The sequence below is a fragment of the Podarcis erhardii genome (assembly GCF_964252035.2).
Source record: "Podarcis erhardii genome assembly, chromosome: 18".
NCBI classification, from domain to species: domain Eukaryota; kingdom Metazoa; phylum Chordata; class Lepidosauria; order Squamata; family Lacertidae; genus Podarcis; species Podarcis erhardii.
The window spans coordinates 2,952,165-2,977,500 of NC_138516.1; the positions used below are offsets into that span (position 1 = coordinate 2,952,165).

Below are 25,336 nucleotides of genomic sequence, written 5' to 3' on the forward strand. Positions count from 1 at the left end.
TTACATACGCTTCAGGTTACATACGCTTCAGGTTACAGACTCCGCTAACCCAGAAATAGTACCTCGGGTTAAGAACTTTGCTTCAGGATGAGTGAATAGATTGGAAAATTTTCAGATGTGATTGATGGAAGTAAAAAAAAAAATGATACAGTGGTACCTCGGGTTACATACGCTTCAGGTTACATACACTTCAGGTTACAGACTCCGCTAACCCAGAAATAGTACCTCGGGTTAAGCACTTTGCTTCAGGATGAGAACAGAGATTGCATGGTGGTGGCACGGTGGCAGCAGGAGGCCCCATTAGCTAAAGTGGTGCTTCAGGTTAAGAACAGTTTCAGGTTAAGAACAGACCTCAAGAACGAATTAAGTACTTAACCCGAGGTACCACTGTAATGACGGAAATTCTGAGAATGACCAGGAACATACCAGAGAAAGAGGGCAGAGATCCTGAAGGTGAGGGGTGAGTGTGTCTCACTTTGCCTGCCCGAAATGTTAGAGGGTATGTGAATTTGTCTATTCCTCTTTTAATGCCGCCCAGGCCATCACTGCCTCCACAGTTTAACCACGCTCTGCATGCGCTTTCTTTCACAGCCTTGATTCTTCCAACATTAGATGCCCACCAGCTCTGGTCTTATGAGAGAGGGAGAAAAACTCTCCCCTATTTGCTTTCTCCAGGCCACACACAATTTTGCATACTTCTATCATGGTCATGGGGAGACGGGTGGCACTGTGGGTTAAACCACAGAGCCTAGGACTTGCCGATCAGAAGGTCGGTGGTTTGAATCCCTGCGACGGGATGAGCTCCCGTTGCTCGGTCCCAGCTCCTGCCAACCTAGCAGTTCAAAAGCACGTCAAAGTTCAAGTAGATAAATAGGTACCGCTCTGGCGGGAAGGTAAACGGCGTTTCCGTGTGCTGCTCTGGTTCGCCAGAAGCGGCTTAGTCCTGCTGGCCACATGACCCAGAAGCTGTACGGCGGCTCCCTCGGCCAATAAAGCGAGATGAGCGCCGCAACCCGAGTCAGCCATGACTGGACAAAACGGTCAGGGCTCCCTTACCTTTACCTTTACCATGTTCCCACTCACCTTTTGTCTAAAACAAAAACACTGCCAACTTTCTTCACCGGGGAGTCTCTCCATTGCTGCCTAAGAACAAGCCTCACTGAATTAAATATGATTTACTCCGGAGTAGACATGGTTAGTGCTTAAGATGGCTCTGTCGCTTTCGGCTCTCCCAGTTCCAAAGGCCACATTTCTCTCCCAGCCTTGAGACTTCTAATTTACTGGTGTTCACAATTTTTCAGTTTGAGAGAGAGAGAGAGAGAGCGCAGAACATTTCCTCTACGAATGCAAACTGGCGATAAGGAATGTTTCTTTTCAGACCTTGCAAGCTGGGCTCTCCCCGGCCGCCTGGCTGAGACCCGAGGTCCCAAAAGGCAACAATCATTGCTCAGAGAAGGGAGCAATTTGCCAAACATTGGGTGCATTTCTGGGAGCTTGAGATACGCTCCCTGAGCTTGTTTGAAAGCTGCATTCTTTGCAGTTGCAAGGAATTTTCCTTGTGTATATGCATGCATGGGTTTTTAAATTTAATTGTTTTTAAAAGATGCCTCCCGTTCTCCTTTGTGGCCCTTGGATTTCTGAGCCGCTTTGTGGTTCAGCATCAAGTTTGGGAAAAGGAAATGAGAAAAGGATAATCAAAACTCCCCAGTTTAAAAAGTCGGTCAGAGCGAAGAAGGGACAAAATCGGGTTTTGGGTGGCTGCAGCTCAGAGTGTGGGTGCTCTGTTTGGGGATTGTATAAAGCACTTTCCCTGATTACTTTCAAGCTGGAGTCTCTCCCACTGATCTAGGGTCCTTCGCCCTGAAGAGAAATCAAGATTCTAGTCCTCGTTGAGTTTAAATAGGGCTCTTTGCCCTCCTACACAGCAGCTTTCCAGCATTTCAGACTCAGATTGTGATATATTTGTGTAAGTCATTGTGAAAACTCAACGGCATTTTTCAAAGCACGAACTGTTCCTAACATACACATTTGGGATGCAATTTCTGCCCCATAGACATGTTTTTGCAAAGCAATTCCCTTAATAGAATGAATTCGAATGCTTTTTAAAAAATAAAATAAAAAATGATTTGGTGCATTTTGCCCTCATATACACATTTTTATATGCATTACTCAGCTGGAGAAGGAAAACTCTGGTCCTCAGCCTCGGCTGCCTTGCAGGATTTCGTCAGAAAAATAGAAGGCAAAGGATTAAACCCCCACAAATCCAGAGTGGAGTCCCTAAAGTGTTTAGATGGTGCCTTGCATGCCTCCTTCCAGCAACTCCTGCAGCCAAACTGGTGCCAAATGTCTTGCTCTGCTTTCCTTTGGACCCCGTCAGCGAAGCCGAGAGGGGGGTCTTTTCACCTGGGCAGCCCAGGACCTCCAGACACGCTGCCCAGACTTGTGCCCCAGGGACATCACTTGAGTGGTTTGAATTCACCCCCGGAGACGCACTCCATTGTCTCTCAGATGCCAACAACAGCAAGAACTCAGCTGGAGAACTGCATTGCAAAATTCGGAGGTGTGAAAATTTTTTTGCAGGCAATTAATGTGGGCCCATCAACCTTAGTACTTCCTGCACTGACTGGCAGCCGCTCTCGAGGGTTTCAGACAGAAAGTCTCCCCCAGCCCTATCTGGGGATTTGAACTCGGGACCATGCGAAACAGGTGTTCTGCTTACTTCCCATCAGTCTGACCACTAGGGATGGGTGAGGAATCTAAGTTTGCATTTAAACAGGAACCTACTGAATTTTCGCTTTCTTAAAAAAATGCCTGAACCGAATCACAGCTGCCCTTCAAAATTTAAAAACCAAATTTTGCAATGCGGCTCTCTGGCCAAGGAATGTGCCCCCCCCCCGCCCCCAAAGGCATATAGGAGCTTATACATCTACATGCATATATTAGTGAAAGCAATATACCCAAATGCCATTGTCTATGGGTGCTCTACCACTAAAAAATAAAGCAAGGTCCTAGTCCTCATTGTTCTAAACAAAGAGCTGGTTTGAATAGGAACCGAGGAGGTTTCCTTCTACTGAGACAAACCCTCGGTCCATCTAACCCAACCTTGTCCACACTGGCTAAGATACACCCTTATTCAAAAGCGTCTACTCTGAGTAGGGCTTAATGGCACACACCCCTCTGTGCACCAGGACCCGCAAGGTTTTCGCTGCAAAAAGCAAACCCTCCCTTTCTGGATCATTTCATCAAGGGTGAGGAGGGCAGGAGGGGCACCCACAACACAAGTGATTTCTCTCTCTCTTACCTTGATTTTCGTCCCTCCTGGATCCCTGGACGTCTCCTATTTCCTTGCCTCCGGGGAGCTCATGATTGCAAAGGTTACCTTAATCACCACAACTTCCTGTTACCTTTGGAGCAGTGAGTCATGTGACCCTCTTTCCCCCCCCAACCAGAAGGTGTTGGCTACAGAGGTGCCCCCACCCTGCCCGCTCCCCGAAGCACACACCTTTCTATTTATTTTCTGCCCCTTCCTTCGCTCCTCCGAAAAGGAACAGATTAATCATTGCCAGCTCTGTGCAGTTGTTAAATCTGTTCCCGTGTGTGTACAACAACACCCCCCCCTTCTCCCTCCCCAGAAACACTCCTTGCCTGCTTCCTCAAGCTCCAAGCCAACTTTTCAGACTCCAAGTCGTGCTTGGTACAAGACTGGGCGCAGAAAGGCCTGCTGTCAAAGGGATTTAAATCTCCACTCCCTCTCCAGACTGTTTTCCAGGGCCCAGTGCCAATTCACTGGGTTCTGCTTCAACTGCTTAAGGTGACCCTGGAGACCCGATTCCACCTTTCTGTCTCTGCAAATCGGTCATGGCAAAAAATGTGAGCCGAAGGTCTGCCAAACCACTGCCCGGTTATCGTTATTTTTCTTCCTTTTTTTCCAAAAAGGTGTTATCGAATAATGCGACTGGATTCCAGGCTTCTTAATCCCCTGAATGCTTGTTCCTTGCAAGCCTTCAACACCATGACAGGCCGGTGGGGTCCCGGAAACCTGCGTCAACCGGAGCAATTTGTACGCTTAACATTTAAGTGCCCAAAAATTGCAGCCTGGGATTCGGGAGACTCTCCAGGTGCAAGAAGCGGTATCAGGATTGGATTGGATCGGATTTGTTTTCTTTCATGGCACATAGCTTGTTTATTTTTTGCTTTTTGTTTTAAATGGTTTACCAAAAGGAGACTATCACAATAATTTGAAATGAACAAGAATAATTTCATGGCGTTTGAAAAGTTTAAATGACCCCTTTGCTTTGGTCAGCGGAAACGGGCACTTTTACTGTTGATACACACAACTGCATAAGTAAGAACTCGATAGTTCAGTTTAGCAGCAATGTAGAGCATGAGATGTGGGACGCGGGTGGCGCTGTGGGTTAAACCACAGACCCTAGGACTTGCTGATCAGAAGATCGGTGGTTCGAATCCCTGTGATGGGGTGAGCTCCCGTTGCTCGGTCCTTGCTCCTGCCAACCTAGCAGTTCGAAAGCACATCAAAGTGCAAGTAGATAAATAGGTACCGCTCCGGCGGGAAGGTAAACGGCGTTTCCGTGCGCTGCTCTGGTTCGCCAGAAGCAGCTTAGTCATGCTGGCCACATGACCCGGAAGCTGTACGCCGGCTCCCTCGGCCAATAAAGCGAGATGAGCGCCGCAACCCCAGAGTCGGCCACGACTGGACCTAATGGTCAGGGGTCCCTTTAATTTTACTTTTACCTATACCTTTAGAGCATGAGATCTCGGTGAAAAGCTTCTGGGAAATGATATATAATGAGATGAAAAAGATGTTGAAATATACATTCATAAAAAAACCCAGAAGCATTTTTACTTGGCGTTGTAGGGGAGGATATTAACAGACAGGATAATTAACTGTTTTTATATGCAACAACGGCAGCAAGAGTACTATTGGCACAGATATGGAAACAAGAAGAACTACCAACGAAAGAAGAATGGCAGGTGAAATTAATGGACTATGCAGAATTAGATAAGATGACAGGAAGGATTCGAAACCTACGGGATCAGAGATTCTCAGAGGACTGGAGTAAATATGTGAATTATTTGAAAAGCAATTGTAATCAACAGATTACGCTGGTAGGATTGCAAGAAGTTTTGTAAGGAGGACTATCTGAAATATTGCAGAGGAAAGTATGAAGAGAACTATTAGTGAAGGACTATTAAAAGTATTAGTGAAATTAATGAAACGCAGATTAATTGATAAAGAGTGAAAAATCTTCAGATGTGGTTGATGGAAGTCCAAAACATTGTATAAGATAAGAAAGTGTGTGTGTGTGTGTGTGTGTGTGTGTGTGTGTGTGTGTGTGTGATCTTGGGGTCATGGGTTCGAGCCCCACGGTGGGTGAGAGATTCCTGTCTTGCGGGGGCTGGACTAAATGACCCTCAGACCCCCCCTTCCAACTCTACAATTCTACAATTCTATAACATCAGGCAACCACCTTCCCTATATTCCTTTTGGTGCCTGCTGAAGACGTTTTTATATAGACAAGCCTTCCCAGATATCTAGAAATCCAGCCCGTGGCTGGTCCCGGAATCAGCGTGTTTTTACATGAGTAGAATGTGTCCTTTTAATTAAAATGCATCTCTGGGTTATTTGTGGGGCATAGGAATTTGTTCAATTTCCCCCCAAAATATATTTCCGCCCCCACAAGGTCTGGGGGATGGGGGACCGGCCCATGGCTGAAAAAGTTTGCTGCCCCCTGCATTAAAGCATAATGAAATAATAATAATAATAATAATAATAATAATAATAATAAATAATAATAATAATACATTATTATTATTGGTCTGAAACTGCAGCGGATTTCCCCCTTCCAATAACGGCGGCTTCACAGCCAACATGGGAGCAGGGCTCCACTGACTGAGGCCCCTTTTTCAGGAAGGAGGCCCCCAGGGCCTTTGCCAAGATAATTCCCGCCCCGTAAGCTCTGTGACTTCAAGGCTGGAATGTACCTTCTCTGTGGGGCACCAGCTTTGAAGATAGAGAGAGAAATTTGGCATTGACCCTGCCAGGGCTCTCCGCCAAGGAAGATGGCGGCATTCTGTTTCCCAAAGGCTAGAGAGGTAGCTTTTAGCTTTTAGCTTTTAGCCCTTCCCACGATTCCTGAGACAGCCTCTCTCCTGAACAAATGCCAGCCAAACCTTCCCTTCAAAACGAAGCCCCCACAAATAAAGATGCTCGGTTCTGAATCACATACTGTGCCATGATTTAAGAAGGATGTCGGCAAGCTGGAAGGTGTGTAGAGGAGGCAAGCAAGACGATCGTGCGATGTGTGATGATGTGTTGAAGGAGCTGGGAATGTTCAGCTTGGAAAAGGGGAGACTGAGAGGAGATAGGAAAGCCATCTTCAGATATCTCAAGGGCTGCCATGTGGAAGAGGGAGAAAGCTTTTCTCCTGCTCCGGAGGGGAGGACTCGAACTCATGGCTTCATGTCACAAGAATGGAGATTCCCACTAAACATCAGGAAGAACCTTTTGACAGTAAGAGCTGTTGGACAATGGACCCAACTCCCTCAGGAATGGATTCTCTTGTGGAGTCTCCAGTAGTGGTTTAATCCTGCTGGCCACATGACCCAGAAAGCTGTCTGTGGACAAACGCCGGCTCCCTTTGTCTGAAAAGCGAGATGAGCACCTCACCCCATAGTCAACTTTGACTGGACTTAACCATCCAGGGATCCTGTACCTCTTACCTTACCTTCCTTGAAGGTTTTTAAGCAGAGGTTGGATGGCATTATCTGTCATGGATGCTCTAGCAGAAATCGTTGCATTGGGGTTGGACTGGATGACCTTTGGGGTCCCTTCCAACTCTACGATTCTATGATCCCCAGAAATAATAATAATAATAATAATAATAATAATAATAATAATAATAGAAAGGGAGAGAGGGAGAAAGGTTGTTTTCTGCTGCTCCAGAGAAGCGGACACAGAGCAATGGTTCCAAACTACAAGAAAGAAGATTCCACCTAAACATTAGGAAGAACTTCCTGACAGTAAGAGCTGTTTGACAGTGGAATTTGCTGCCAAGGAGTGTGGTGGAGTCTCCTTCTTTGGAGGTCTTTAAGCAGAGGCTTGACAACCATATGTCAGGAGTGCTCTGATGGTGTTTCCTGCTTGGCAGGGGGTTGGACTCGATGGCCCTTGGGGTCTCTTCCAACTCTATGATTCCATGATTCTATGATTCTATGATTCTATGATTCTAATTTTTATTTATTTATACCCCACCCTTCCCGGTTCAAAAACCGGGCTCAGGGCAGCTAACCACAAATTAAAAACACTTAAATGTAAAAGCAGCATAAAATACAGTATAAAAACATGAATAGCAATAAAATTCAAAGTTCAGAAATCAATTTAGGGGAAATCCATCTAACAAGCATTAGATAATCCCCAGGGCTAGCTGGCTGAATTGGTCCCACTTGGGCCAGCGAGGAGGCCAGGGGAGAATTAGCTGTGGAATCTCAGAGCAGGTGATCTTCATAAAAGGGGAGGGAAGAGAAGGGAAATAAAAGATCAGGCTGAATTCAAATTAAAGGCCAAATTAAATTGCCATTCCTATTTGGAAAACCTCAGAGCAGGTGTTCACTTATTTTCCAGCAAAAACTTAGGGACGCTAACCAGTTCAGCCCTTGTTCCTCCTTGTGGAGTTTCGTGGTGTGTCCAGGGATTTTGCAAGAGACCAAGGAGGAGACCTTGACCACCCCTGTAAAAAAACCCAAGGGGTGCTGCCATTTCCTTGGAGAAGAAACTGCAAGTCAAAGATGCAGCTCGTAGGCATCTTCACACACTCTTTAGAAGTATACAGAGCCCTCGCTGGTCTTCTGGTCGTAGGCTTGGATCTGTGCCTTGATGTGGGCGAGCTTCCTCTTGAGGTATTCGCAGCGCTCTTGCTTCTCCAGGAAAGCCGGGTCCTGAAATTTGCAGGGTGGACAGAGAGATGGGGGAAACGGAAAGACGTCAAAATGCATTTGCAGTGTGAACCAAATACCCACCCAGTTTTCCAGGGACAGTGCCGGAGTTACGAAAGCCATCCCGACTCCTGATTTGATCCCAGAATGTCAGGTTTAAGGTGCTAAGCCCTTTGTGGCTTAGGGCCCTCGTATTTATTGGACTGCTTCTCCTGGTCTGCCCCACAGAGGACCTTAAGGTCCATGAATAACCATAGTTTAGAGGTCCCGGGCCCTAAGGAAGTCAGACTATCCTCCCCCAGGGCCAGGGCCTTCTCAGTGATGGCTCCGACCTGGTGGCATGCTCTGTCCCATGAGAGCCCTGCAGGATTTAACTTCTTCCACAGGGCCTGTAAGAGAGAGCTATTCCACCTGGCTTTCAATTTGAACTTAGCCTGATCTTTTATTCCCCTTCCTTTCCTTTTTATGATGATTGCCCGCTCTGGGATCCCACAGCTAATTCTCCCCTGGCCTCCTCGCTGGCCCAAACAGGACTAATTCAGCCAGCTTGCCCTGGTGATCATCTAATGTTTATTGGATGGATTTCCCCCCTAAATTGTTTTTGGAATTCTGAATTTACTGTTATTCACGTTTTATTCTGTATTTTATGCTGTTTTTTGTTGCATCAATGAAGTATTTTGGATTTGTTGTTAGCCGCCCTGAGCCTGGTTTTCTGAACTGGGAAGGGCGCGGAATAAATAAAAAAAATATTATTATGATTATTATTTCCCCCACCAGTGCCAAGCTTGCGGAGGAGGATGAGAAATCTGCGGCTGCGAGGGAGCACCCCCTTGTTTCTCTCCCCATGGCTGCTGCTGCCAGCCTCTCCCCTCGGGCAGCTCATACTCATGCTCCCCCCCCCAAATAATCCCGGGAACTATAGTAGGTCAGAGTCCTCTCACAGAACTACAATTCCCAGTGTTGCCCGGGAAAGTGGGATTGACTGTTAAACCACTATGGGAATCGTAGCTCTGGGAGGAGAAGTTGTCAGGACCTTGTTCTACACTCGAGTAGTACCCTGGCAGAGATACATGCTCGACTGGCATGTTTTCTCCCTCCTGGTCAATCGTTCGGGAGCTTCAAAAGCTTTCTTCAGCCCGAACATCACAGCGACCGATGCCAACCGACACCGGCACACTTAGGGATCCGCAGAGTTTGCGCAGTTGCGTCACAGACCTCAGCAACTCAGCATTTTGGTTAATCGGTTGCTTAATCGGTTGCCATTAATTTGATTTTAATTAATTTTTATTATGAAATATTTTTAGAATGTGTGATTATTTGATTGTTTGATTATTTGATTATTGTTAGCCGCCCTGAGCCCGGCTTCGGCTGGGGAGGGCGGGATATAAATAAATTTTATTATTATTATTATTATTATTATTATTATTATTATTATTAATCGACTTTATGTACATATAAACACACACGGAGCACTGCAACGTGGCTCCCTCTCTCTCTAGCACCAGACAGCAAAGAGAAAAAGAACAAAGGACAACAGTCCCACTTCACGGAACACAGGGACACAAACATCCTGTCTCCGTCACTTCCCACTCTGCGGAGTCAAAACATACACCGTCATGTGATAGACAACAATCCCATGACTGCAACCAGGGAGCAGGAATTCTAACAGAAATGAGGTGTCTCCTAGCAAATTGCAGCACCCTTAACAAACTACAGTTCCTAACAGGGCTGCTGACAGGGAGGAATGTACACATGTATAGGGCCCCGTTCCAGCAGGGGCCCCAAACGGATAGCTCAGTCAGTAGAGCATGAGTCTCTTAAACTCAGTGTTGTGGGTTCGAGGCCCACATTGGGCAAAAGATTCCTGCATTGCAGGAGGGTGGACTTGGTGACCCTTGTGGCCCCTTCCAATTCTACAATTCTACGATTATTATCTTTCAATCAAATACCTGAAGGGCTGTCCCATGGAAGATGGAACGAGCCTGCTTTCTCTTGCCCTGGAGGGGGGGACCTGAGCCAGTGGGTTCAAGTTACGAGGAAGGAGATTCTGAATAAAAATCTGGAAGAACTTTCTGGTGGTATGAGCTGTTCGACAATGGGACAGTTTACTTTGGATGGTGGCAGACTCCTTGGAGGTTTTTAAGCAGAGGTTGCATGGTCATCTGTCCTGTCAGGGAACTGCCATCAGAGCCAGAGGCGGAGGGAAGGCTCCAGAGGGATGCTGGAGAGGGTCCCAGCAGGGAGAGAGGCAGCCCATCTGCTGGGGAAGGAAATCAGCGTAGCACCAGTGGAGAAGGGGGGCAGATGGGGGAATCGGCGAGGGGGCTCCAGGACTTTTCGCTGGAGACCAGCGGGGAGAGCACGGGTCCTCCGCTGCCCACACCCTCCCTGCGCAGAAGACTTCCGCGCAGGGAGAGTAGGCAGAGAATTGGCGTCAAAGAGCTTATTTGCTGGAAGAAGTTCAAGAAACGCCCACTGACAGATTCTGCCAGCGATTGAGACAGCCATGGATGGGTGGCTGTCCGGACAGAAAGGGTTCACCCAGGTAACCCCGCCAGGTGTGGCGACAACCATTACATGTCCTGGATGCTTTAGCTGAGATTCCTGAATTGCAGGGGGTTGGTCTGGATGACCCTTGGTGTCCCTTCCAACTCTACAATTTTAAAGGTAAAGTAAAGGGTCCCCTGACCATTAGGTCCAGTCGTGACCGACTCTGGGGTTGTGGCGCTCATCTCGCTCTATAGGCCGAGGGAGCCGGCGTTTGTCTGCAATCAGCTTCTGGATCATGTGGCCAGCAGGACTAAGCCACTTCTGGCGAACCAGAGCAGCACACGGAAATGCCGTTTACCTTCCCGCCGGAGTGGTACCTATTTATCTACTTGCACTTTTGACGTGCTTTCGAACTGCTAGGTTGGCAGGAGCAGGGACCGAGCAATGGGAGTTCACCCCGTCGCAGGGATTCGAACCGCCGACCTTCTGATCGGCAAGTCCTGGGCTCTGTGGTTTAACCCACAACGCCACCCGTGTCTCTTGTCTATATTAATTAGACATTCCAAAAGAAAGTTATAAAACAAAAGGTGGAGAAAACACTAATGCTTTGGTACTTGGCAGGCAGCACCATTGGCATACGGTGTGCTGGGCTCAGGAAACCTGCTGCCACAACTGCTTCTCAGGATACTTTGAGGGAAGCCTTTGCTGTTTAAAATGGTGTGATAGGCTTTAAATAGGAGTTAGGGATCCATTTGCAGCCTTAGGGAAATCTTGAAACGACACTCACTTCTGACTTTTATTTACCTCCTTCTTGTTTTGGTAATCTCTCCAAACAGTGGAAACCCGGCTTTCCTGCTGCAGAGAGAAGAGAAGCATTTAAAACCCCTCACTGAAACAAGCCAGCAAAGGAACCTCTCAGAACCGTTGCTCCAAGCTAAGGATGGACAGATCTCTGAGTTTTGATTTTTCTTCCCCTCCACAAACTTAAATTCAGCTCTCCGCATTTGCAACAGCAAGTGCATTATATATATTTATTTACGGTAGTTTTTTTTTTTTAAAAAAAACTTCATTTAAGTGCAAAGTTTGCATGCAATTTCACCTCCTATGCACATTTCCACCAATACAATGCATTTGCAGTATGTTATCTTCATTATTAAATTCATTTTCATGGATGCTTTGCTCCAGTAGGTGCACTTCTGTCCTCATTATTTGCCTGGAGAACTGCATTGCAAAATTCAGAAAGGGGTTGTCGCTTTACTTATTTTGCAAACTTAATGCCTGGTTAAGGTTTGTTGTTTATATATATTAAAAATGCATCAATGTGTATTAAGAACTACCTTCTTGTTCTGATAGCGGTGAGGCAGCTTGGAGAGCATCGCTTCCAGTTCCTTGAATTTCCCCAGCGCTTTGCGGACTTCATCGTACAGCTCCTTGTATTCTGCATACTGGTCATTGAAGACGGCCTTGTATTTTTCACGCTCATCCCTGCTTCCGATGGCTGGGTACTTTCTACGCCGTGCAGCAAAAAGTCAAGAAGGAGAAAAGAAGTGGGGAGGAGAATCAAAGCCAAACTCAGAGTAGACCCACTGAAATGAATGAACACAACTCACTTGGGCCTGTTAACTTCAACGTATTGTGTCCAACTCAGTCAGAGGAGACCCAGTGAAATGAATGAGCACAATTCTCTTTGGCCTGGTTGAAGAGGAACGTTTTTGCCAGGCACCTAAGAATATATAATGAAGGCACCAGGTGAAACTCCCTAGGAAGAGCATTTCACAAGCAGGGAGCCACTGCAGAAAAGGCCCTGTTATCGTGTTGCCACCCTCTAGACCTCTGGCCTGGTGGAACGCTCTGCCTCATGAGACCAGGGCCCTGCAGGATCTGATTTCTTTCCCTAGGGCCTGTAAGGCAGAGTTGTTTCGCCTGGCCTTTGGCTTGGAATCAACTTGATCCCTTTCCTCTCTTTCTTTTTTCCTTTCTCCCCCTGTGATGAGGCTGCATTTTAATATTTTAATGTTGTATTTTAATGTTGTTTTTAAGTTGTTTTCCTTCAACTTGTTTTTATTATTGGTTGTTAGCCGCCCTGAGCCTGGCCTTGGCTGGGGAGGGCAGGGTATAAATAAATTATTATTATTATTATTATTATTATTATTATTATTATTATTATTATTGCAGTGGTTCTCAACTTGTGGGTCCCCAGATGTTGTTGGACTACAACTCCCATCACCCCTGAGCTCTGGCCTTGCTAGCTAGGGGTGATGGGAGTTGTAGTTCAACAACATCTGGGGACCCACAGGTTGAGAAAGGCTGCTCTAGATCTTTTGAGGGACGGGCACCAAAAGAAGGGTGTTGGAGGATCTCAGGGTCCGGGTACGTTCATATGGAGAGAGGCGATCCTTGCGGGATTGCAGTCCTGAGCTGTTTAAGACTTTATAGGTCAAAAGCAGCACTTTGAATTGGACCTGGAAGCTCATTGGCAGCCAGTGCAGTCAGACCAGGATCAAACTGTTTTGGCCAGGTGAGCATCCTGGCCACCAAATTCTGCACCAGCTGAATAATAATAATAATAATAATAATAATAATAATAATAATAATAATAATTTATTTATACCCCGCCCATCTGGCTGGGTTTCCCCAGCCACTCTGGGCGGCTTCCAACAGAATATTAAAATACAATAACCTATTAAACATTAAAAGCTTCCCTGAACAGGGCTGCCTTCAGATGTCTTCTAAAAGTTTGGTAGTTGTTTTTTTCTTTTTTCTTCTGATGGGAGGGCGTTCCACAGGGCGGGCGCCACTACCGAGAAGGCCCTCTGTCTGGTTCCCTGTAACCTCACTTATCGCAGGGAGGGAACCTCCAGAAGGCCCTCAGAGCTGGACCTCAGTGTCTGGGCTGAACGATGAGGATGTGAAGACGCTCCTTCAGATATACTGGACCAAGGCCATTTAGGGCTTTCAAGGTCAGCACCAACACTTTGAATTGTGCTCAGAAACGTCCTGGGAGCCAATGCAGATCTCTCAGGACCGGTGTTATGTGGTCCCGGCGGCCACTCCCAGTCACCAGTCTAGCTGCCACATTCTGGATTAATTGCAGTTTCCGGGTCACCTTCAAAGGTAGCCCCACGTAGAGCGCATTGCAGTAGTCCAAGCTGAAACTTCTGAAGCGTCTTCAGAGACAGCCCTATGTGTAAAGCATTGCAGTAATCTAACCTAGAGGTTCCCGGAAGTTAAGATATCGCTGTCCAAATAGCAGTGCAGAAAAACCTCCTGAGCATTCCTGGACCATTGCTGCTTACTTACGACACATAATCCGGGACGATGTGAGGTTTGGGGTGGTGACCCGTCGGAATGGCGAAGTTTAACACCTCTGGGTCCCCTCCCTTCTCTGAGAACTCAACGCGTCTTGCAACTTTCTCCTTGGGAGTAACTTCATCCTGGTCTGCGACTTGCTGAGGCATACCTCGTAAGAGGATGGGCTTTCGCTGAGACGACGGGAAGGAGACAAGGCGAGAGGGAGGCTCGTAGTTCATTTGCCCAACCTTCAACGGGGAAAGAGAGTGTTGTGGTCATCATTATTGTTGAGGGACTCAGCATGTCATGAGCACAAGAAACTTGCCTTTTATTAAATCCAGTGACTGGTCCATGTATCCCAGCAGTCCCCAACCAGGTGTTGCAGGACTACAGCTCCCACCAGCCCTAGCCAATGAATGAGAAAAATAATCTAGAAGAGGCTAGGTACATCCTTCCTTTTCTTTGATGGGGTTCCCACTTCATGCTAGCAGTTTGAACGGCAGCAAGGTGGTTTGCCTTTCTAATTTTAAAACAAACAAACAAACAAACAAACAAACAAACAAACAAACAAGCCACAAAGTTTGCATTCCAGCTTGCCGAAGATATTTTGTGAAAGTCAGACTCACAGTAGACCCATTGAAATCAATGGACTTAAGTCTACTTTTGAGTTTGACTTGGCCAAAGACAACCCACTGGGTGGAATTCAACATCACACTATGGCAAAACATTTCGCCTGCACGAGCATTTCAGCTGGTCAGGTGCAACAATTCCTCTCTCCTCCTCCAGGGTGCTGTACTGGGGGAGGGGTTTTCTTTTGTCCCATTAGCCAATTTTCAGTGGGGGGAAGCATGGGGAGGAGGGGGGAAAGTCCCACTGTGCAACTGTCCTTGCACAGGGATTCTGCTGATGGGGCTTGTTCAGTGAATCCTGCCCATTGTGTTTTGCAACACACACACACAGCTGGAGCATAAAACCATAGAATTGTAGAGCTGGAAGGCAACCCAAAGGGCATTTAGTCCAACCCCTTGCAATTCAGGATCAACACAAACATAGGAGCCAACTCCTAGGAGCCGAGGTCCCTTTGCCCCCCCCCCATAAAATATCTGAGGGGCAGGTCCCCCCAGATTTGATGGGCATTGCTATTCAAATGATGTGGGTGTGCCGTGTCATGCGATGCATTATGTGGGGTGGGACTTACCTGCCCCCCAATATTTTATTCAACACAGCTGCCTTTTTTTGACTCTCTCGTGGGTCATAACTCTTGACCAGGGGTAGGCAAACTAAGGCCCGGGGGCCGGATCCAGCCCAATCGCCTTCTAAATCTGGCCCACGGACAGTCCGGGAATCAGCGTGTTTTTACATGAGTAGAATCTGTGCTTTTATTTAAAATGCATCTCTGGGTTATTTGCGGGGCATAGGGATTTGTTCATTTTTCTTCTTCTTCAAAATATAGTCCGGCCCCCCACAGGGTCTTAGGGACAGTGGACCGGCCCTCTGCTGAAAAGGTTTGCTGACCCCTGCTCTTGACTGTTCTGGAGGCCATGACTATAGGGGAGGTCATAAGGAGCCTCTGTGTGCCAACATTGCCTTCTCCAATGGTGGGGTCTTACCAGAGCTCTTGCATTCTTCTGGGCAGCTTGATGTCTCCACATCCTGAGACAGACAAGGGAGCCGACCAGATAGAGCAGCATAGTGAGGAAGAGGAAGGCGATGGCGGCCACTTGCCCCCCTTCGACTCGGCACAAGGCAACAACCAGCGGATTGTTGGCAAATACGGAGTAGCAGAGTCCTCCACGGTTGACGTCGTTGACGTAGGCGATTGCAGCAGCCATGTATAGGAGGGACATGACGAGGTTGAGGCCAAACTCTGCCAAAGGCCACCAGTGGGAATCAAGAAGGATCGTCCTGTAGTACATGGTGACCCCAAGGCCTAGCAAGATCACTGTCACCAGCCACACCAGGCTGACCACCACCAGCACGAATGGGGTCATCGGGCCGTAGTAATTGTATCCATACCCTCCGCCCAAGACACCATTGTAGGGCAGGGAGTTGCCACCATAAAGCGCTGACCACTGGTAGTCCTTCTGAATGTAAGCGGCTGTGCAGGCGAAAACCATCCCACCTAAGATCAGCTCCAGGCCTGCCATCAGCCTCAGGAGACCAGGCCATGACTTCATGTAGGAATATTTGTGGTCGTAGGTCTCCAACTTCTCCTTATAGCTGGGTGGACCACTTGACAAGGCACCCTGGCTCTCAGCAGCCAGTGTCTTCCCAGGTTCCAAAGGGGTGGCGGGAGCTGAGAGGGGTTCCTTAAAATCGCCATCGTTCCCATTGTCAGTGGAGCTCTCCTCACCATCGAAGGTGGTTCTTTGAGGGGGCTCGGAAAACTGGGTGTGTTTGAAGTCTTCTGGAGCATAGGTCAAGAGAGAAGTCTCAGTCCAGGGCTGTCTCTGCCAGCGGTGGAAGAAGTTCTTCCAAGATGGTGGAATGAAGCGTCTAACGGGCTTCATGGAAGATGGCTCTTGGTCCTGAGGTGTGTCAGTGAAGGCTGGTTTGGCTGATGGAGATGAGCAGAAGCCATCTGAAGACCTAGAACCCAATGACTTCCCAGAATTCTCTGACCAGGTTCCCATTGGATGAAGTTGCCTTGAGGTGTTTAGACGTTCCTCCCCTCCATCCATCTCAGGAGGCCTCTTCGCTTTGACTGATGTCTCCTCAGAGCTCATGTCCACAAATGGCTGGCAGAGAAAGTCTTATCTGCAGCCTCCTGTGGGCACCTCTTGAGTGGGTGGTTGAGGGACGTCCCCCATTCTCCTCTTTGCCATTTTGACAAGTCTGGTTGTTGAAAGTTTGGGAACTGAAGGTGGAAGAGAACGAAGTGTTTCAGAATAAACGGGGTCCATTTTTTTTAAATAGAGAAAATCGACAGCAGTTTAGTTTTTACACTAATGAAATGTGGTGACAGGAAAGGTCTACAGCACTTTAGGAAGGGACTATACCACGTCAATGAGACCTTTCATGCCCCTCCCACCTTAAGACTCTAACCCAACAGTGCATAACCTAATCTGTACAAGAAGTGATGTCATCTTCAAGAAACATTTTGAACAGGTTATTTCCTTCAATGTAACTTAAGAGCTTAACATGGCAGGAACAACCGAAAATGGTTTGAGGTGGTACAGTCCCACCCTGAAATATTCCACACACACCCTTTTTTTTCCAACTTCCCTTGACCCTGGCTTTTGATGCATAGTTTTCGGACGAACCTCATTCCTGTAGTTCTGAGTTGTTTTAAACTGTGTTTTAACTGTGTTTTGATTGTTGTAACCCACCCTGGGACTTTGGGGTGAAGGGTGGATAAAATAATAATACAGTGGTACCTCTGGACACACACGTCTGTGCGTGCACGGGTTGCGATTCGACGCTTCTGCGCATGCGTGTCACGTCATCTTGACCGTCTGCGCATGCGTGAGTGGCGAAACCCGGATGTAACACGTTCCGTTACTTCTGGGTCATTGCGGAGCGCAACCCGAAAACGCTCAACCTGAAGCAATTTCAACCCGAGGTATGACTGTAATAAATAATAATAATAATAATAATAATAATGGCTATTTTTCTAGAAAAAGAGGAGCTGGAACTCACCACGAACCCTTATAATGGCAATGGTGCCCACCAGAAAGGTGCTGGAACAGAATTTCAGTGAATTCTGGTTGAAAAAAAGCAAGAAGAAGAGGAAGAGGAAGAGGAAGAGGAAGAGGAAGAGGAAGAAGAAGAAGAAGAAGAAGAAGAAGAAGAAGAAGAAGAAGAAGAGGAGGAGGAAGAGGAAGAGGAAGAAAAAGAAGTCTCTCCAGTGGTGAGACTCTGTTAGCCAACAAGGGTCCTTCTTGTCCATCTCAGGCATTCTCAACACCCGAATCCTGCCTCCACAAGCAGTCATCTGGAAAGGTCACCTACTGAATCCCCCAAACCCTTGCATTATTTTCTGCCACCCCATCTTTCCATCTCCCTTGTGCTTGCTTCCCAACGAACCCCGCACACCCAAGGCGTTGGCCCTTGTCCACAATCTGGATGGAAGTTCTTGATCGTCACACATCTCTCGCCCTACCCAGAAATGCTTTTCACGGTACCTTCAATGGCCACGAAGTCCGCAGCGTAGGCTGCCTTCCAGAGAGGGGAATCTGGCTCGGCTGGGTTCAAAGCCTCTGTCGAAGGAAGCAGGTCATTTCCTCCTGCTGGTCACAGCATGGTCTCCAAAAGACGTAGGGATCTTGGTCGGCCTCTGCTGGGAGGTTGCAAATGACCACGGCTCTGCAGTGTACAGAAGGCTCTAGGCTCTGAACCCAGCATGTTATCAGCCCCTGGCACGGTTAAATATTAACTGTGCAGCGGGCAGGAGGAGAGAAATGTCACACGCAGATCACATTATTAGTAAGGCTAGATACCAAGTCGGCCGGCTGTCTTGCGACAGATGTCTAATAGCTCAAGCTATAGGGTCGCCTGGAATAATGGCTGCTGATATCTATCAGGCGGGATATACCGTATTTTTCCGTGTATAAGACTAGGTTTCCCCCCCTAAAGAATAATGTCAAAAATTTTGTTGTTGTTTAGTCATTTAGTCGTGTCCGACTCTTTGTGACCCCCTGGACCAGAGCACGCCAGGCACTCCTGTCTTCTACTGCCTCCCGCAGTTTGGTCAAACTCATGCTGGTAGCTTCGAGAACACAGTCCCACCATGTCTGTCGTCCCCTTCTCCTTGCGCCCTCCACCTTTCCCAGCATCAGGGTCTTTTCCAGGGAGTTTTCTCTTCTCATGAGGTGGCCAAAGTCTTGGAGCCTCAGCTTCAGGATCTGTCCTTCCAGTGAGCACTCAGGGCTGATTTCCTTCAGAATGAATATGTTTGATCTTCTTGCAGTCCATGGGACTCTCAAGAGTCTCCTCCAGCACCAGAATTCAAAAGCATCCATTCTTCAGCGATCAGCCTTCTTTATGGTCCAGCTCTCACTTTCATACATCACTACTGGGAAAACCAGAGCTTTAACTATACGGACTTTTGTTGGCAAGGTGATGTCTCTGCTTTTTAAGATGCTGTCTAGGTTTATCATCACTTTTCCCCGAAGAAGCAGGCGTCTTTTAATTTTGTGACGGCTGTCACCATCTGCAGTGATCATGGAGCCCCAGAAAGTAAAATCTCTCACTGCCTCCAATTCTTCCCCTTCTATTTGCCAGGAAGTGATGGGCCCAGTGGCCATGATCTTCGTTTTTTTTGATGTTGAGCTTCAGACCATACTTTGTGCTCTCCTCATACACAGGGCCATCTTCCCCCATTTTCTTAAATCTGAGTCCCCCAAAATAGGGGGCGTCTTACAGACGGAAAAATATGGTAAAAAGAATAAATAAGGGACTCTCGTAGATTTTCACAGGGAAAATGCAGGAATCTTATGCCCAACGTGGGGCTCGAACCCATGGCCCTGAGATTAAGAGTCTCATGCTGTACTGACTGAGCTGTCCCAGCTACAAGGTAGGAAGAGGCAGGCCTGGCAAGTGAAGGGCCACCCTCTCCTGCACCACTTGTCTCCCAGAACCAGAAGGGGGCTGAAAAGGGCAGAGCAGAGGGAGTTGCCATGCAGGCACAGTTCCCAGTGTGCAGCCTGTGGGGGGGGGGGAGATACATAAATTGGTGGAGGGAGAGTGGTCCCCAGTTGCTGTAACTGCTCCCCAGAATATGGACCTGGGAACAGTTGCCTAGACACTAGATTGGTGTGCTGTAGAAGCTGAGGAGATTTCACCCCTCCCATGTCCAAGAATCTCCTGACGAGTCTGCTGATTCTCCAAAGAGGAGGAGCAGTGTTCTGCTTTCTACTTATTCAGCTCCATCACCAAGTCAGTCAGTCAGTCAGTCAGTGTGTCGGAGAGAGAGAGAGACTGAGTGTTAGAGATCGTGTGTAGAGATAAAGTTGCTGCTAAGAGCAGCTGCAGACACTCAGTGCAGCGTTCATTTATGCTTAGACCTATTTAGCTCTGTATATAGTTTTGTATTATAGTTGTAGTTATAGAATAAAAGAAGATATTGTACAGAGCTGCTCTCTGAGTTGTTTATACACTGCCAGACTCTGCTATACTCTGCTGTGCGACGACTGTCTTATTGTGGAAGTGAATCCGGTGCTCACAACTCTAAGCTGTGAGTCCACAGCACTTTGACCTGTTCCTGTGTAGAAGGTGGTCTCTGGAAGTGCTACCCAGCTCGCCTAGCCCAGTCGGGGTTGAAGTGCATGAGTCCAGTTGGTGACACTGGCTCAAGGGCGATGCTGACAGAAGCGACTGTACAGTCATAACTCGGATTGAATACGGTTCAAGTTGAATACGGTCGAGTTGCACTCTGCGGCAACCCGGAAGTAATGGAGCGCTCAAAATGACGTCACACGCATGCGCAGAAGTGGCAAAAAGCGACGTGCGCGTGCGCAGACGTGCCGTCGCTAGTTACGTTTACCTCTAGATGCGAACGGGGCTCCGGAACGGATCCCGTTCGTATCTAGAGCTACCTCTGTATATGTTGTTTTTGGTAATGAATTCTTAACTATCTGCCGTGTGCATTCCATTGGCTGGCAAGTTCCCTTGAATTCTGATAATGGGAAGGCTTTTTTCAGAATACAGTGGACGCTCGGGTTGCGAACGTGATCCGTGCGGGATGCACGTCCGCAACCTGCAGCGGCGTGTCTGCGCATGCGCGGGTTGCAACTCGCCGCTTCTGCGCATGCGCAAAGTGTGATTTAGCGCTCTGTGCATGTGCAACTGCTGAAACCCGAAAGTAACCCGTTCCGGTACTTCCATGTTTCGGCGGGTGCGTAACCTGAAGCAGCTGTAACCCGAGGTATGACTGTATTTAAAGAAAGATAGTCTGGAGAATTCATGAGCAGGAACTGAACTATCAGCAACAGAAGGAATTAGAGATTATTGTGTGGTGGTTATGATATAAGACAGAAAACTGGGTGCAGCAAGGGAGAACAGGAAGGGAAGTCAAAAAAACAAAAGGAAAAATTATTATGTTTTGGAGTGCATGTGCGATTTTTTGTGTGAAATTTCATAAAATATAGTAATGAAATGAATTCTGTTGATCTCTCTTGCTTGTGACCATGCAGGATACAGGTGTGTTGAGAGTAGAACCCAGTTCACTGCACAAAAGTGAAATTCACCTGTGATGCCCCGCCCACTTTTTCCTCAGGCCCCACCCACCTCTGGAATGTGCCCCGCCCCCAGGCTTCCCATGTGACTCCCCTCTCACGATTCCCCCACTGGTCAGAGTTAAAGGACACATCCCGGTGAGGTGGGTGCAAGAGGCCAGGCTAAAAGGCTCTAAGGGCCACATTCTGGCCCCCAACCCTGGCCTGAGGCTCCCCATCTCTGGGTCTAGAACACTGTTTCCCAAACTGGGTGATACAACCCTGTGGTAGTGTGTGGGCGGGTGTTTGCTGGAATGATCTAGGAGGCCGGTAGTCTCCTCGGGTGCAATTTGCAGGCATTGAATAGAAATAATGGGGCAGTGGAAGCATAAATAAAAGAAGAGAATTTAGAAAAACCATTCGTACATGTTGCATCTGTTGCGTAACGTAGAGTAAAGTCGCAGTAATTATTTTCCGAAATAAGTTGATAGCTGCACAGCAGGTTCATAATCCTCCTCTTTAGGATTATTTTTAAGGTTATTCATAACGTTCATTTTAAAATGATCATTTGCTATCCTAATTTTTGCGTGCAATGTGAATGTTATCAGGGTTGATTTTTAATTTCAAGTTTCTTTTTTTGAAAAAATATTTTTTATTGATTTTCCAATAAAAAACATCCAATTAATATATCCATAATACAGTCATACCTCAGGTTGAATGTGCTTCAGGTTGAGCATGTTCGCGGCAACCCAGAAGTAACAGAGCATGTTACTTCTGGGTTTCGCCGCTCGCGCATGCGCAGATGCTCAGAATGATGTCACATACATGTGCGGAAGCGCCAAGACGCGACCCGTGCATGCGCAGATGTGCCGTCGCGTCTTATGTTCCATTCAGGATGCAAATGGGGCTCCGGAACGGATCCCGTTTGCACCCGGAGGTACCACTGTACTCCAATTAAAATAAAAAAGTAAAATAAAAAAGACCCAATTATAGTCCAAATTATAATTATTAATTTTTCAGGGCTACCCACAGTCTGGATCTCTGAAGCATATCTCCACATCGCAGACCTGCCTCTCCTCATAATTTCAAGCTTCAAGTCTTTCTTTACTATGTTTCAGGATGTAGGTAGAAATATAGATGCGTAAAAGAATGCAAATTTGTCGCCGCATCTTTCTGCTTGTTCTAGTAAAGAAGGTAGTTTTTTGGGGGGGAGTTGCGCTGAGTATTTTTTTTTTTCTGAAAAGGGGGTGGTTGACCAAATAACTTTGGGAACCTCTGGTCTAGAAGAAAAGGCTGTTCATAGAATCATAGAATAGAATCCTAGAATCCTAGAGTTGGAAGAGACCACAAGGGCCATCGAGTCCAACCCCCTGCCAAGCAGGAAACACCATCAGGGCACTCCTGACATATGGTTGTCAAGCCTCTGCTTCAAGACCTCCAAAGAAGGAGACTCCACCACACTCCTTGGCAGCAAATTCCACTGTCAAACAGCTCTTACTGTCAGGAAGTTCTTCCTAATGTTTAGGTGGAATCTTCTTTCTTGTAGTTTGGAACCATTGCTCCGTGTCCGCTTCTCTGGAGCAGCAGAAAACAACCTTTCTCCCTCCTCTATGTGACATCTTTTTATATATTTGAACATGGCTATCATATCACCCCTTAACCTCCTCTTCTCCAGGCTAAACATGTTCTGATATGGTTAGACCACAAGATGGCAGAAAAGAGAAAGGTTGGTGGCTTCTCAAGCCTTTCCAATATACCAGCCTCCATGAAGACCTGCAGGATTAAATTCTACAGGATCCTTTCCCTGGTCTCCCCTCTCTGTGAGTTTGGAGGAATTCCCACTATTACCACAATAGGCCACAAGGGTGGGGAGAATGTCTGGAGGGACATCTAAGGTCCCATTCATCAAAACGGGGCCTAATCTGGCTTAACCATGTCTGGAAGCAGAGCAAAGTAATACACATTACCATCTGTATAGCAGCCTACATCAGGCTGGTGCCCTCCAGGTGTGGTTGGGTTTGGGAATGGCGGAGTCTGGAATAATTGACTCATAGAAGTTGGAAGGATCCCAAGGATCGTCTGATCATAGGATCATAGAATTTTATAGAGTCGGAAGGGACCACGAGGGTCATAAAACTGAGAAGATCTATAATTGAGAAGATCCATTGGGGCTCACCAAATTTTGGGCTAGCATAGGGTGCTATAGGGACGCGGGTGGTGCTGTGGGTTAAACCACAGAGCCTAGGACTTGCTGATCAGAAGGTCGGCGGTTCGAATCCCCACGACGGGGTGAGCTCCCGTTGCTCGGACCCTGCTCCTGCCAACCTAGCAGTTCGAAAGCACGTCAAAGTGCAAGTAGATAAATAGGTACTGCTCCGGTGGGAAGGTAAACGGTGTTTCCGTGCGCTGCTCTGGTTCGCCAGAAGCAGCTTAGTCCTGCTGGCCACATGACCCGGAAGCTGTACGCCGGCTCCCTCAGCCAATAAAGTGAGATGACCGCCACAACCCCAGAGTCGGCCACGACTGGACCCATTAGGTCAGGGGTCCCTTTACCTTTACCTAGAGTGCTATATTTTGAAAAATTGGCGAAGTCCACCCTTGCTCTGAGTTTTGCTGAAACTCGCCTTAACTCAAAGCGAGACCGGGGAATGCTCTACGAGCAAACAAGAGAAATGAATGGAAAGTTTGCAGCCTAAATAAATGACCAACCCTTTTATCCATTTATCTTTCAAACGTTTTATTTAATTGTCTGCCTAATACAAAAGTATCCATATCCCCACAGCTGGGCCCTTAAAAAGGCGTCCCCCAAAATTGCATACATGAAATATAAAAGACAGAAACAACCCCACCCCCAACACACACACAATGACGATGACGATGAAAGTGCTTCCTCACACATATTCTCTTGTTCTAATCATTACACTGGTCCTGCAAGGTAGGCTGGTGCTATCACTCCCATATTATGCTCAGGGGAAACAGAGGCTGAGAGCGCATGGCTTGCCAATGTGGCTCCTTTCCAGGTGTTGTAGATCAGGCGCCAGAGATGATGGGAATTGTAGTTCAACACCTCTGGAAAGGGTAGCAGATGAGACAGCCACCCTAAGCCCCATTGACCTAGAAGTTAGCCCCACCAAATTCAGTAGGACAAGCTTCTCAGTCGGCATGGCTAAGATTCAGTTGTGAGGCTTTTCTGATCTCTGGCTCATCTACGGATGCTCCCTTGACATTTGCCTCAGATTTTGGAGTCCCAGATGATCTGGCCTCGTTTCCAAAGTGGAGCAGGCCTGGAACGTCCCTCCTTTGCTATTTCCAGAGTTTCTGCGCGTGCCTTGCTTGCAACCATGTCTGGTTCTTTCCTGCCCGGTTCATCCCTCCCTTCTCCATGCACACTGACCGTGAAACACTACAATAAAGCAATCCTGATGCAAATGTGTGCTGCTCTTTTGGGGGGGGGGGTGATTCTCCTCTTACTGACACCCAGGTGCAGTCTGAGCACACTAGAAAAGTGCCGCACCAAAAACAATCTCACGCCTCCTCTGCAATGTCTCGGTGGAAGGGGTGCAAATAAACTGGGGCGGAGCTTAAAGATGCACTGGTCCCAGTTCCAAATTGCGGAGGAGCTGAATTCACAGCAGAGCAGGGAGAAAACAGGGGCCACTCAGGCAACTGATTCTTTTTTTTGCCACCATGCTACACCCAGCTTGCAAAATAACTCTTTTGGAACACCGTTTGCAGGAAAGAATAAAAACGTGAAGGAAAATCTCCTTGACGTATCTAAGAATAGCCCTATGAACTAAACCACAGTGTTAAATGCTAAATTCTGTAAAAGTCTGGATGGGGTGTCATTTCATATGATTTATTATTTTGTGGTTTTATGTTGTAACTGCACTGAGACCTGCAGGTATAGGGAATAATCAAATTTAATAATAATAATAATAATAATCAGTGCTTTTTTCTAAAAAAAATGTTTAGGGGTACTCTCATATTGAAATACTGCCCCTCAATGAGGCCAAACGCAGATTCACGAAATGTTTAGGTGTATGTGTACCCCTGCGTACGTCATAGAAAAAAAGCACTGAGAAGGAGGAAGAGGAGGAGGAGAAGAAGAAAAAGTTGGTAGCCATTAATCACCAAAACAGCTTTCCATGGTCTTGCTTTCTCTCTCTCTCTCTCTCTCTCTCTCCATAGCTGTCAACTTTTCCCTTTTCTTGCGAGGAATCCTATTCAGAAGAAGGGAATTTCCCTTTAAAAAAGGGAAATGTTGACAGCTATGCTCTCTCACAAGCAAGCAGGCAGGCAGGCAAGCATACAGGTCTAAACAGAGCTGCTCTTCTAATGATCATATCCAAATTCTTCCCAGTTCTTTTTAGAGGGCCCTGGGCAATTATGACTATTTTTTGGGGAACATCAGTTTATCCGCAGAGCTGGCGAACTCCGAGATGCCAGAT

At 47.2% G+C, this 25,336-nt stretch overlaps 2 protein-coding genes across 5 annotated transcripts in view; both read right to left on the reverse strand.

The window, feature by feature from the left end:
* The window catches only part of LOC309332913 (occludin-like), a 29,603-nt gene extending 26,149 nt beyond the window's left edge, over window positions 1-3,454 (reverse strand). The window contains exon 1 of the mRNA XM_081846270.1: window positions 3,302-3,454. The gene's annotated coding sequence lies outside the window, so the exon portion shown is untranslated. The remainder of the gene's footprint in view (window positions 1-3,301) is intronic.
* Window positions 3,455-7,286: 3,832 nt separating this feature from the next.
* On the reverse strand, window positions 7,287-18,031 carry OCEL1 (occludin/ELL domain containing 1). 4 transcript variants are annotated; one of them, XM_081846188.1, is made up of 6 exons: window positions 17,859-18,031; window positions 15,345-16,591; window positions 13,744-13,982; window positions 11,781-11,952; window positions 11,231-11,298; window positions 7,287-7,956 (listed from the first exon to the last, which is right to left on the reverse strand). In XM_081846188.1, the coding sequence occupies exons 2-6, from the start codon at window positions 16,458-16,460 to the stop codon at window positions 7,668-7,670; spliced, it is 1,884 nt and encodes a 627-aa protein (XP_081702314.1). In that variant the 5' UTR covers window positions 16,461-16,591; window positions 17,859-18,031; the 3' UTR covers window positions 7,287-7,667. The 4 variants fall into 4 exon arrangements, with proteins under 4 accessions (XP_081702314.1, XP_081702315.1, XP_081702316.1 ...); XM_081846189.1 differs by having other exon boundaries at window positions 11,231-11,295; window positions 11,778-11,952; XM_081846190.1 differs by having other exon boundaries at window positions 7,718-7,956; window positions 11,248-11,298.
* Window positions 18,032-25,336: the final 7,305 nt, after the last annotated feature.

Bases quoted from the DNA above. Each gene is read 5' to 3' on its own strand.
- OCEL1 (XM_081846188.1), bottom strand. From the start codon at position 16,460: ATGAGCTCTGAGGAGACATCAGTCAAAGCGAAGAGGCCTCCTGAGATG. The intron at 13,983-15,344 runs GTAAGACCCCAC...TCCCCGTTGAAG, and splicing joins AGAAGAATGCAAGAGCTCTG to GTTGGGCAAATGAACTACGA. The intron at 7,957-11,230 runs GTGAGTGTCGTT...TGCAAATTTCAG, and splicing joins GAGGTAAATAAAAGTCAGAA to GACCCGGCTTTCCTGGAGAA.